General features: G+C 34.5%; 1 protein-coding gene across 2 annotated transcripts in view; it reads right to left on the bottom strand.

Annotated features, from left to right (window-relative positions):
- LOC119838754 overlaps positions 1 to 11,909 on the bottom strand; it is a 41,797-nt gene extending 29,888 nt beyond the window's left edge. The window contains exons 1-3 of one of the 2 annotated variants that reach the window (XM_038364853.1): positions 11,482 to 11,909; positions 1,514 to 2,287; positions 440 to 545 (exon numbers count right to left, since the gene is read on the bottom strand). In XM_038364853.1, the coding sequence (XP_038220781.1) occupies positions 440 to 545; positions 1,514 to 2,225 (818 nt within the window). In that variant the 5' untranslated portion in view covers positions 2,226 to 2,287; positions 11,482 to 11,909. The remainder of the gene's footprint in view (positions 1 to 439; positions 546 to 1,513; positions 2,288 to 11,481) is intronic. The other variant, XM_038364854.1, reaches the window with a different exon arrangement.
- Positions 11,910 to 13,273: the final 1,364 nt, after the last annotated feature.

Raw genomic sequence — 13,273 nt, 5'->3', positions numbered from 1 at the left:
ACTTCACAGAAATTCAGCTTGTTGGGACTTTATGTAACTTCACCCTCATTTTTTGGTCTAAATTGACCGGACTAATAAAATGTTTTGAAAGTTATATAATTTAATTCTCTGTATATACCTACATTGCTTTTGTCGTCTTTATGTTACTGTATTTAAGTGAATATACTCGTATACAGGGGATAATAGAGGGACCTATTAACATTATTAGTGCACAAGTAACTCTGTCTGTCCATCTGCTTATCTGTCTATCTACTGAACCGATTTAAATGAATTTTGGTAGATATACTTTATATACTTTGAGACTCGAGAAAGGGCATGGAATAGTTTTTATCCCGGATACCCTACGGGAGCGAAAACTCATAATTTTTGTGACCAGTTCTCAAACCAATAAACATTATTATACACTAATTAATACAATGAGTAAATAAAAATTTATTACCTGACAAGCAACGTAGCGAACAAGACGAATAGCAAGGGCAGCAGGGTCCCGAAGCAGGCCAGAAACAGAGTTTGCATGTCCGTAAAGCCTGAGAACATAGATAGAACTGCGACAGGTCACATGCCAGGGCACCAGTGGCCCCGTATGGGGACTGGGATAGGTCACGTAATCACCAGTCCCCAAATGGACACTGAAATGGGTTATATGCCACCAGTCCCCGAATGGGCATCATGGTCCTCATTTGATTGATCAAATACGAACATTATTAACTTTATCCTATATGGGAACTGAGACGGAATGCAAGCTGATAGGGTTCATAGGGCTATTTATCTTAATAATAAATCTTTACGTTCCTAGTCCAGTTATTATGATTATTTCATTTAAAAAATGTCAACTACCATCAACTAAGTATTGTAAATTATTAAAAAACAGCTATTGGTGTGATACGTAAAGGTAACACTATAGGTAACACTTAAATAGATCAGAAAATATAAGCCAATGTGTACATAATATATTTTAATAGAAATTAAAAATCAATCAAAAAACTTGAAACTGATAGAAGTTCTGCAATTTTTTTTTAATTATATACTAAATTATAAAGATTATAAACATTAAAGAAAAAAAATACAAATATTGAGTGGTTTTACTTCAAATATAAATGTTTAATTAAAAAATTAATTAATGGTAGAATTTAAACTCAATAATGAGGCTTATACTATAATAAAAGAATATTTATGCGATAAATTAACACAGCAAAAGTGAAGCTTATTTCTACCTAAAAGAGAATTTATCACGAGTTTATTTTAACATAAATTCATTCCAGTCCCGAAGATTTTCGTTTAATTGAACTGTCAATGGATAGTAATGCGGAACGAATGAGATCTAAATAAATTTATACTCAATAATTACATAGCAGAGTTGTTCTTTCAAAAGTAATGAATATAATTAATTAATAGATAGAATTGATTCGATACTTCACTTGATTTTAAATGAACCATACTAATTTAAGATTTTAAATGAAAACCACATTGTAAGGAGATAGAAATTAATGTGAAACGTTTAATATTTACTCACTTGTGTCTGGTGCAGCATCATTATCTACTTCGTGCCCAGTGATGTTGCCAAGAGAATAAGCACTTTTATTTTCACTAATTTTCGGCTTCGCAACCTCCACTAACTCCACATAGTCCACCTTTTTAAGAACATCACTAGAGTTCCTATCAATTTTATCTAAATTATTATCACTAAATACAGCAGTCCTGTTTACATCACTTTCGTTAAGTCTGGCTGCAATGAGGAATTCAAATCTCGGCCCTTCAATGTATTCTGACTCCGGCCTGAACAGAATATCAGTTAGTGTTTCCTCGCGATCCGATTCAGAATCGATCATTTCTTCCAACAACGGACTTGACGTGTTCAATTGTTTTTCGAAAGCCTCAGCCTCGTTTTTCGTCATTTCCAGAATGCTGACTTGGTCTTTTATGACTTTCTCCGATAGCGCTTCGTCCCTGTCTTGTTCAGCATTCATGATCGCCTCCATTTGCTTGTTTGAACTTTTATTCGTTTCTTCTGGTGTTTCATCGTCATTCCTTTGCTCGTCATCTTCGTTAGCTACGATAAGAGTGTCTGAATTGGTATCAACTGGTATAGTGAATGTGCTGTTGTTAGAAAAGTTCATGAAGAAGTCTGTGACGTTTGTATTGGAGTATGGACGAGAGTGCACCAAATCGGCGGACAGGAGCGCGTTCAGAAGGAAGAACAGTAGTTTTAATTTGACGTTTGTCATTTTGAGAGATCATCAAGGCTGGATAGTAAGTGTTACGCCATTCTTGGAGATATGTCGCGGCTCTGTGAACAAAATGAACCATTATGTGAAATGTTTTACAGGATAGAGCAATGCCCGCTCACGTTGTGCAAGTTTTGTAGAACTAGCGAGTTACAAATTGTAAAAACATGTTATTGGTGGAACGACAGCTTTTTATGAAAAAAACAAATTTTAAAACTAGATACTTATGTTGAATTTGAAGTCAGTAAGTCAGAAGTTATCAGTAACTGTTAGTATAAGAAATATGATCAATATTTTGGATCTTATTTTGAGCCCCGCCACTTCCCTCCATAATGTTATTTTTATGATTTTTCTGTTATCTCCAATAACAATGCATCTATTCATCCCTACTATCGTAATAAATACGATCGTAACTCTGTTCATCTGTGTGTCTCTCTTTCGCGCCTAAACCACTGAACCAATGTGGATGAAATTTTTTACAGATATAATCTGAGACCCGAGAAAGGGCCCTATGGATATAGACAGTTGTCATCCCAAAAATCCTGCAGAAACGAGAACTATGAGCAAAAATAACATAATCAGCGGGGGGTATCATTTCTTGATATACTTTATTTCAGTTTTCCCAAAATTGAAGGGGAACCGGATTTTTATGGGAAGAAAATCTGAAACTATCTATCTTTCCTTATTTTATACCTATCTATCTCTCTTTTGTTTATTTTATACAAAAAATCAGTTATATAAAAAATAATCAATTTAACAATTTATATAATATGTAGCATGGGTATGTGATTTTAACAATTTGGAACTGATCGGTCATGAAAGCTGTTATAGAAAAGTTCTCTCTTAGTAACTTGAAGTGCTGACGTTTTCAGATTAAGCGAAATAATCAACATACAAATAATTCACAAATAAAAGGATAAATTATTTAAATACAATAGAGAAAAATAAAAATATATAAAGGCAAATTGTATAATATAATATAAAAACATACGTATGTATATAAAAGAAGTTGTCAACTTAAAAAAAAAACCTCTGTAGCGCAAGCACTGTTATTGTGTACTACTGAATTGTTTTTCAAAAAAGTAATTTCATTTTATTAAATTTCGTTTCAAATAGAAATAAAATAAATAAATAATTGTTATAATTACTCAATGTATTAGTATTTGTAACGCCATATTGTTTCGAACATATAAAATACAATCCCTAGCTTACTCCTCATTTATAACCATTGATTCTGAAATGCTCTCTATCCGAGAACTACAATTGAACTCGGAAAGATCCTCGACAAGATAAATATCAAGCGCTTGAAGTCGATTACGACAGCGCTGCAACAAATCTCCTGTATTGATAAACGAGCGCTGTCAGCGCTGCAGAACCTTTGTTAATCTGGCTTTATACCAATGAAAATAGAGGATTTTACCGCCTTTTTTGTGCAGCACGGTTTTAAATTGATCTGTTTAAATATAACAGATGCCATTGATTCGCTTAAAAATGTTATATAGGGTCGACTTGATCACAAATGAAACATATTGTACAGATAAAAATAAATGAGTTAATGAGTAAATATTACACAACAACAAAAATGGCACAACACAAATCGAACTCAGACCACGAACAACCAAAAAACAACATTAAAACTCAAACTAAATTTAAAAAGAAGAAAAAGCAGCATAAAATAACAAACAAAAACCAACATATACGAGAAGTGTGTAATAGAGAACCTGTAAAATAAAAACAGCACAGCTTTGCTGCATGTTGCATGCTGAAATGCTTAGAAACATTGACAGCGCTGCTTATCGATTGCAAAAATATGTTCTAATCTAATCAGTCTAGGCATATAACAGTGTTGAAAAACATCATGAGGAAACAGGCATGTCCAAGCATCAAAAGTCCCACGACATATGTCATCTGCCAACCTGCACTTGGCCAGCGTGGTACGACCTGAATCCTCATAAAGGGCCTGTATCCCTGAAACAGAACATATATAGACTAATGATGGTGATGATGATGATGATGATGGTGGTGGTGGTGATGATGATGATGATGATGATGATGATGAACAGACCACTATCACCTCTTTCTATTTTAAACCCTACTATTATACAAAGTAACCACAAACTACCTTGACAACGATACGAGACTAAAGATGAATCTTAACAAAGCTTTCACAAGCGACGATCAAAGTATTCGCTTCCCTATTCAATGAACGTTTCCATTGTTATACGGGAAACGAGTGTCAATCGATAATCATCTGGAAACTAAGTTTTTCATTCAAGCGACTAATTGCAATATAGTCTTTCGACTTTACGGTGCATTTACACATTCGTGCGAATAGTATGTGTTTTTATTTAGAAATTAAAACCTTTATTTCTGAGAGACTCCGGGACCACGCTCGCTGTAAAGTGTTCGAAACGTCGGGTTAATAATGTAATGAATAAATCGCGCTTAAAATCCGTTAAAAAGTTTTTAATTTCTAAATGTATAATACTCGCATAAAATCAAACACAAGAAAATATTATGTTTTTTTATATCATAGTTGGCAAATAAGCTAGTCGCCTGATGGTAAGCGCTACCAGTACTCATGAATGTTTGCTTAATAGAGGCCTTACGTACCTTGGCTCTTGAAAATTTTGAAAGAATATAAAAAGGATCACGAGGCGGGATTCTAATTCGGCGGGATAAAAATTTCTCATTTATAAAGCACTAGCTGACGAGAGGAAAAATAAGGGAACTTCACACTCCTCACATCTTTAAAGTCGGTGAAGGATAAGTTCGCGTCCCACAAACCGTAATTATATAGAAGATAATAATAAGAAACATTAATGCTAGTAATCCAGACTTACCTTGAACTAAATGGCTAGATAATTAAGACAAAACTGTGTCGGCCTGAGACCTGACCTCAACGCATTACCTCCTGGCCATATGAGTATACGTACATTTTTATTTTTTTAGACTTACTGCTTATTATATATTAATAACACGCAAACCTCGGCTTTTCCTGTCTTATTACGGCTAGCCTATCTTACTTTATAAATATACAGTAGCTTTCTCATAGTAAATAAATTAAAAAAAGGTCAAGTGCTAGTCGGACTCGCGACGCGTGTTCTGATCAAATAACCTTAAAAACAATCGCAAAAAATTTAGGTCACCCATCCAGCGTTGGACCGTGCTAAAAGCTGCTTAACCTCGATTTTGTATTACTAGTTGTTATAGAACAGAAATTATCTATGAAAGTTTCAACTGTCTAACTAGCACGGTTCATGAGATACTACGGAGCGACAGACATACAGACATTGTATGAGGCGTTTAAATATTACAAAAATTGAATACTACGTGACTACTGCCACTGTCAAGGGGTCAATGTGGTCTCCACTGGAAATCAGTGGAGAGTCTAAGTTCCTTTAATTGGCTTAGACTCATACACTGAGTGGATCTCCTTTTATACTAGGTTAATTTAGCGTTTTTTGTTACATCAAATTATTTTTATAACTTTATCTGGTATAAATAAATGTATTTTCTTTCTTTCTTTTCAATACAGATTACTCTTTAACCTAGCAAAGATATAAATCTTGAAGCTTTTAATTTTATACACCACACACACAGCTACCTAAATGTACCTAGCTATAAGGTATAGATTAAGTATTTGATATACTAAATTTGAATTTGAATTTGAACTAAATACTCGACAGTACCTAACAAACTATCGAGTATTTATCTATGAACACAGTCCCAATTGGCAGACACCAGCTAACAATGATTGACTCGACCTATGACAACCGCAGTGACCCATTTTGGCCTTGAAGGTTCTTACCGTCTCGTCACCGAACTGCGCCAAAAGATAGTTATTTATCTAGTGTTTGTGTATATTATTCGGCGTTAACTTATTAACTTAATCTTTCATTCATTCAGAGAAAATTTCCGAGTGGGTGGAAATCTATTTAATTTTATTTAAAACTAGCAGTCTACCCCGGCTTCGCCCGTGGTACATATAGCCTATAACCTTCCTTAAATGGACTATCTAAAACTGGAAGGACATTTCAAATCGGACGAGTCGTTCCTGAGATTAGTGCGTTCAAACAAACAAACTTTATAATTATAGATTGTGGGAAATATATTTAGACCATAGGTATTAAATGTGTTGTTATTGTTTTAAATTAAAGAATCTTTTCTATCCAACGAGAGCGTAATGAAGTTAATCACATAGTTTACATGTGTTTCTACCCATTAACCCGCTAATTATATGCACCTATCTACGCTTTTATAATATACTATCTGTTCGCCCGCGGCACATAATACATAGCCTATGTCACTCAGAGAAGTTGCAGCTTTCCAATTGTGAAAGTATTTTTGAAATTCGTCCAGTGGTATTTACGTGAAAACGTTACAAACATGCATAAATACATAAATTTCCCCTTTATGATATTAGCGTAGAAAACTTAAGTGCGTGTTTGTTTGAACGCGCTGATCTCAGGAAATACGGATGCGATTTCAAAAATTCTTTCACCTTTAGATAGATACGAGATTCTTGAGTGCTATAGGCTATTTAATTTGTACCACAAGCTGGTCTGCTTGTTATAAAGGCGGTGCTTTACCGCATATTTGCACGTGCATTTCCACCGACCTCGCAAGCCTCTATTTAGCCTATACCTAGTCTCCAAGTCCATTGAAATATTATATTTTAAAGGCGCTAGCGTGCGTTTTGTTTAATGCATCTGTGAGGGAGGGGGAAAGGGGGGGTCAGTGGTAGCTTAACTTCAAGTTTATGAGGTCGCCGCCCTTGTCTCGCAGCCGCAATCAAAATCATCGTTTAAAGAACCTCTACAAGATTCGTCTGAAGCAATTTAATTTCGTGAAGAGAATTTACCCAAAAACTTAACCTTTTTGGTATATAACTTCTTTATTTTTCATTTTATGTAAATACGTTATAGAAACAAAGTTGTAGACAATTCAATTTACTACCGATAATGTATTGTGAAATTTTCTGTAACATTGCTAGGTTAGGAGATAAAGCGTAAAATGCTTTTTTCAAAATGGCGACCGCGGGACAAAGCTGGCAACTCCACAAACTTGAATTTAAGATTCTATCGATCCATGAAATAAAATTTCATGCTCTGGGAACAGCTAAACCCCAATATAACATTTCAATGGACAACTAGGCTACCTAGCCCGCGGCCAGTGACACATTTCCCCCAGCTTCGCTATGAAAGGCGCAACAAATTATTTAGCGACCCTTCGCTATGGAATATTCACTTGTACACGTGTGTGCTTGCTCAAAGGGATTTATTAAGGGCATTTATAATGCAAGCGTGTATGCATGAATGAGATGTTGATTAAATAGAGACTGGGTTTTGTACGAATTTTTATGTTGCAGAGAGTGTAGCAACGTGTAAAATGTGTTTTTTTTTTGTATAGTAGTAAAATGTGTTTTTTATGTCAACGGGCAAGTGAGCTGGTGCTTCGCCTGATGGTAAATGATCACACCGACTCATGAACATTCGCAGAGTATCCTGATAGCAAATGCGTGACCTTAAAGGGGTAAGGGATAAGGAAAGGATTGACGACTGAAAATAAAGGAATGGACAGGGAAGGGTGTGATAATATACCGTACGAAATACAGTATCATGCTATTATTTCACGCTGCTCGACTCCCACATAAATAATACCACTGATACAATTTGAAAACTTCAATTTTCAAAGAACTGATGCATTATTATTAGAGTTCGTTTCATCTACTTTTTTCATGTATAGATGTTTTATTAATCTATAATTTTCCACATAAAATCATTACAGAAAGTTTAACAATTTCGGTAGAAAACTTCGATCCCTCCCAGAGTCCGTCATTTTGGTAGTTTTAAACATTTCTAGGTTATTTTAACGATCGTATTAATAATATACACGTTAATTGCGTTCTGTGTGTTTTTAAACTCATTGAAATCTTTTTCGTATTTTTGGAGATCTAGCATGCAGATACATAGTCGACGAAAAACGATTTTGTTTTATGCTTTGTAGTGTTCTTTCTATATTAAATTTTATATTGTTTTTTCGCTTTTATTTTAATTATTGATTTAAGATACATATATTTTCAAAATTTTCAGATACATATGCTTTCAAATATTCGTTACATTAATATAGACTAAATTTATATACACAGATCATTTTATTACCAAAACTGTATAAGAAAAAGTACGATTAATAATGAATCAGCAGCACGAGTATACACACAAAGATTACTTCGCACGCTGGTTAAGCACTAACTTAAGCACTAATTAAACGGTAATTAGACATTGAGACTAATACATCGCCCCAGTTCGGAAAGTTGTAATTAAGCTTTTAATTACGTGAGCTGTGAAGAGACAAACGCTCTCATATTTCATTTTTATATTAAACTTGCTGTTCGCCTCGGCTTTGCCCGCAGTAATATAGCCTATATTACTAAGTGAAGTTGCAGCTTTCGGTAGTGAAGGAAATTTTTGAAATCCAATTTTCTTTCCGTCCCAATTCGTGCTCAAACGTGCTCGACTCAAGCTTTAAATAAATAAAAGTGATGAAGCAGTAAAAAGTGGATGAGTGTTATAAGAGTTAAGTTGAATACAACTTGTATTGAGCTGAACTTAAACGAATAAATACACTTTTTTTTTATAAAAGAGCGGGCAAACGAATTGGTAGGATGGACGATAACGATCACCGCCGCCCATGAACGTATGTGTTGCCGGCCTTTTAAGGTAATAAAGAAGTTTTTGTTCTTATGGATGGATTAATTGATTAATAAACATTGTATATATAGTATTACACTATTGTAGTATTACATATAATTTTTTGTAGACTTACTAATAATTACAAATGCCAAAGTGTATTTCTTTGTGTGTCTTTCTTTTCCATTGTAGCAGCGATGGTATATGATTTTAGTATTGAAGTAAGAAAAAAGGAAGGAATAATATAGACTACTTTTCATCGCACTGAAAAATCTCATTTTGATTAGAATTTCGTTTAACTACGCAGTGCAAGCGAAATGTTAGTTACATTTAAACCAATAAATTTTCAAGCAATCAATTCCATCCTCACAATGAAGGTATGGATTAACTACGGATAAAACTTAAAAGAAGTGCTTTTTTTATAAATTTCGTGTACATAAAACAACGTTCGTTTAATTAATGAGGAAGCAAGAAGTGGTTTTGTAATGTTGACAAAACGGCTACGCGGCTACGCTCCGTAGGCATTTCGTAGCGCGGCTACGAAGCTTTTAATTATCCGTTTCCTTATAACATATTTGTTACAAGTACACTGCTTTCTGTATATAGTATTTTCCATGTGATATTCGTTGACAATGAGCAATGAACATGAAATTGATATGACCAAATAATGATGCCAAACCAAGATTAATATAACATCGTAGAAGTTTACTCTGATATCATAAACAAAATGTTTGTGTTTGTTTGTTTGTAAATTAATCATAATCAAACGTCTAGATTGATTAAGTACAAGATGGGTACAAGTGGTTTTTATACCAAAAAATAATAATTTCTACCTAACAATGTAGACTTCGAAGCATTGTTTTAACTTCTTGATATATTCAACTCATTTTCATTTAAAGATTTATAAGACACTAAGCAGTATGTCACTGTTTAATTGCAAACACCGTCAGATTATAATATTTCTCGCCAGATTGTTAACTGACTGAAAATTGTGATTCGTCTCCAAAATTTGCTTGCAATGTCCGTCAGGTGCTATGTTCTATGCAGTTTTTAAATAAACCGAATCTTTTTTAAAGTGGGTAAATCTTGCATAGATACCCACGGCCAGGGCAAGAGCGATTCCTAGCGACTAAAATTCCACTGCGTTCTGTCGAGCATAGGAGTCGTAAAGGGGCCAGGGGTACTTTTTAGAATTCGTCCGCAACCCCTTTCGGAGATACATAGAATCTCACCTAGGTCACAATTTCACAGTCTTTTTCACATCGACAGATTATAATCTACCCAAAAATTAGTGGGTTACATAATAAATTCAGTAACGTTATTAGCTACAATAGCGAAAGCCGCGTGTGACAACTAGTTATTCACCGCGACGTTGCTCTCGGTAAGGTTAAACTTTTCATCTGCTCTCTCTACGTGAGTCACAACACTACATAGTATAAAACAAAGTCGCTTTCTCTGTCCCTGTGTCCCTATCTATGCTTAAATTGTTAAAACTACGCAACGGATTTTGATGGGGTCTTTTTAATAGATAGAGTGATGGTTTATATGTATAATAACATCTCTTAAACTACTTCGAATTTAACGACTGCGAAGCCGCGGGCAAAAGCTAATTTTACTATATAACGTCTTATATCTGAGTATATAATAATTCCCACTTAATTGAGTATCATACTTACATTCAAATGGATTGAGCAGTTTTTGATTGTTAAATTATATAAGTATATTTATAATTAATTACCTTATTAATTGTTGAAATCTCCACTAATAATATAATTTGTTTAAGAGCAGTGGTGGCTCAGTGGTGAGAACCTCGTACTTCAAAATCGATAAGTCGGGGTTCGAGACCGGGCGAGCGTGCAGGAAATAAATTGATTTTTCAATTTATCTGCACATATGGATAACATCACCACTGCTTAAAACGGTGAAGGAAAACATCGTGAGGAAACCGGCATGTCCAAGAATCAAAAGTTCGACGACATGTGACATCTGCCAACCCGCACTTGGCCAGCGTGGTGGATTATGGCCTGAACCCTCATAGGAGGCCTGTGTCCCAGCAGTGGGAACATATATGGGCTGATGATGAATATAATTTGTTTACTTGTTTTTGTTTAACGCTCTAATCTCAGAAACTGTTGGACCGATTTCAAAAATTCTTTCACCGTTGAATGTATACGTGAGCCCTCAATGATATAGGATATATATATATACCACGGTCATGGCCGGGACGGACTGGTAGTTAATATAATCCTAATTCATATTCATAGTCCATTAAAGGAATCCCCCTTTCCTTAGGTACCCCTAAAGACATCATATCGTTGTCTGAACGTGTATAGTAAGTCAGACAGAGTTTAAATAAGTAGTAAAAATTTCAAATAATGATAAAGAATTCTTAGCATATTCAAGCGAATAAGTTTTATTTAAATAATAATAAGAAATTTATTAAAAAATAACAATTTGCTCAATGACAAGAAAGGAAAAAAAAAGGTTAATATTCGAATATACAAAAATGTAATATGCAAGATATTTTTCTAGGTTATAATTTAAAATATTTATAGTGTACGAACCTGAATGTCCATGAAGCCAAATGGAAATCCACATTAAATAGTTCCGTCACAAATCTCGGATTCACTCACGGACCGAAAAAAAAATGCCGCTGTGATAAAATAAAAAAATCAAACTCGAACACCGCTTGACGCACTGAAACATTATTATTTCATAATTGTAAGTTATAAATCGTGTTTTTCATTGGGACATGGTTCAACCGGGCTACGCTCTGAGCTCCAGAGGCTGACTCTCGACTGTCACTCGAAGGTTCGTATGTTGCGAGTCCCCTCTTGCGTAACTATTGTTATAAATTAGATGAACCGTCTAGCGAGCTAATAAAAAATGTTTATACGTTTATCACATCACTGTTATTGAATAATTCGCTCGCGAACGACAGCTGCGAAACGTAAAGGAAAACCAAATTGTACATGAATGTGATTTGAACAAGATTCTGAATACATTTCACCGTATGAAGCTGCGAGTGAACCGTCGGGAATAGCCTCAACGCGCATGCGTGAAATGGGAAATTCGAAAGAGATAGAAATAGGATCAGCGCGTGCTGGAAAGAGATGGGAAACAGTATAGTGCAGATCATTTCAATTTGTTGTCTAAACACGTTCGAATTTGAAGATGTGAATAGTGTGTGAGATATGACGACCGTTATAAAATCTTTGATTTTTTAGCCCTTTTTAAGTAATGAAAACGTAAAAAACACACGCTTAAATACTATATAGTAGATACTACACGAAATAAAGATGATTTTGGCGAAATTTATTCATTAACATTAAAGGAATTAACTATAAGAACGTGGCACATTTAAAAAGTATTATAGAATTTCCTGTTTGCAACCAACGCCTTAGTTCCTGCGTAAGCATGTCAAAAGATTTCTACCGAATATAATAAATTGCAGGAATCCATTAAATATATACAAAACATGAACGTTTTGTAAACTGAAATGAAATAATAAAATTTTGATATGCTATGATATGCTAAGCTCATTAAGACGAATAATTAAAACAATTTTATATAATATGTATTTTCATTAAATTTAAGATAACATTCAATAAAATTCAACATAGACACGTCATTATTCCTAGAACTATAATCAAATTGTTGTTAGTTCCCTTTGAGTTAAGGTTGAATTTTAATCACATAAAATAACGATAAATAAGAATTAGCAATTAATATGAAACTTACTTATATCTATATCTTTAAATAGCCATTATATTTTACTAGCTTTCCCCTGGAGCTTTGACCGTGGTACATATAGTCCCATAGCTACCCCATAGCACTCGGAGATCACATTCATGACGCAAGATTGGACACATTTGGCCATACCACATTGAAATAATTTCTTGTTAATAAACCACTTGAATAATATAAAGCAAAAAAATTAAGATAAGTTATCTTTTAACTAGTTGCGCCCCGCGGTTTCACCCGCGTAAGTCCGTATCCCGTAGGAATATTGGGATAAAAAGCCTATATGTTATTCCAGTTGTCCAGCTGTCTACGTACCAAATTTCATTGCAATCGGTTGAGTAGTTTTTGCGTGAAAGAGCAACAAACACGCACACATCCTTACAAACTTTCGCATTTGTAATATTAAGTAGGATTCTTTCATAATTTATATAATAACTAGCTATAAACTTAGACCCGGGGTTTTCCTCGCATGTTCCCGTTCCCGTGGGATTTCCGGGATAAAAACTATCCTATGTCCGTCTCCTGGGCCAAGCGACCTCTGCACAAATTTTCAGCCAAATTGGTTAATCCGTTTTTCAGTTATAAATAGTGTAACTAACACCACTTTCTTTT

Source organism: Zerene cesonia, unplaced genomic scaffold (assembly GCF_012273895.1).
Source record: "Zerene cesonia ecotype Mississippi unplaced genomic scaffold, Zerene_cesonia_1.1 Zces_u004, whole genome shotgun sequence".
Lineage (NCBI taxonomy): Eukaryota > Metazoa > Arthropoda > Insecta > Lepidoptera > Pieridae > Zerene > Zerene cesonia.
Note: the sequence above shows the minus strand (reverse complement) of the source record. Positions and strands in the feature narration are given on the sequence as shown.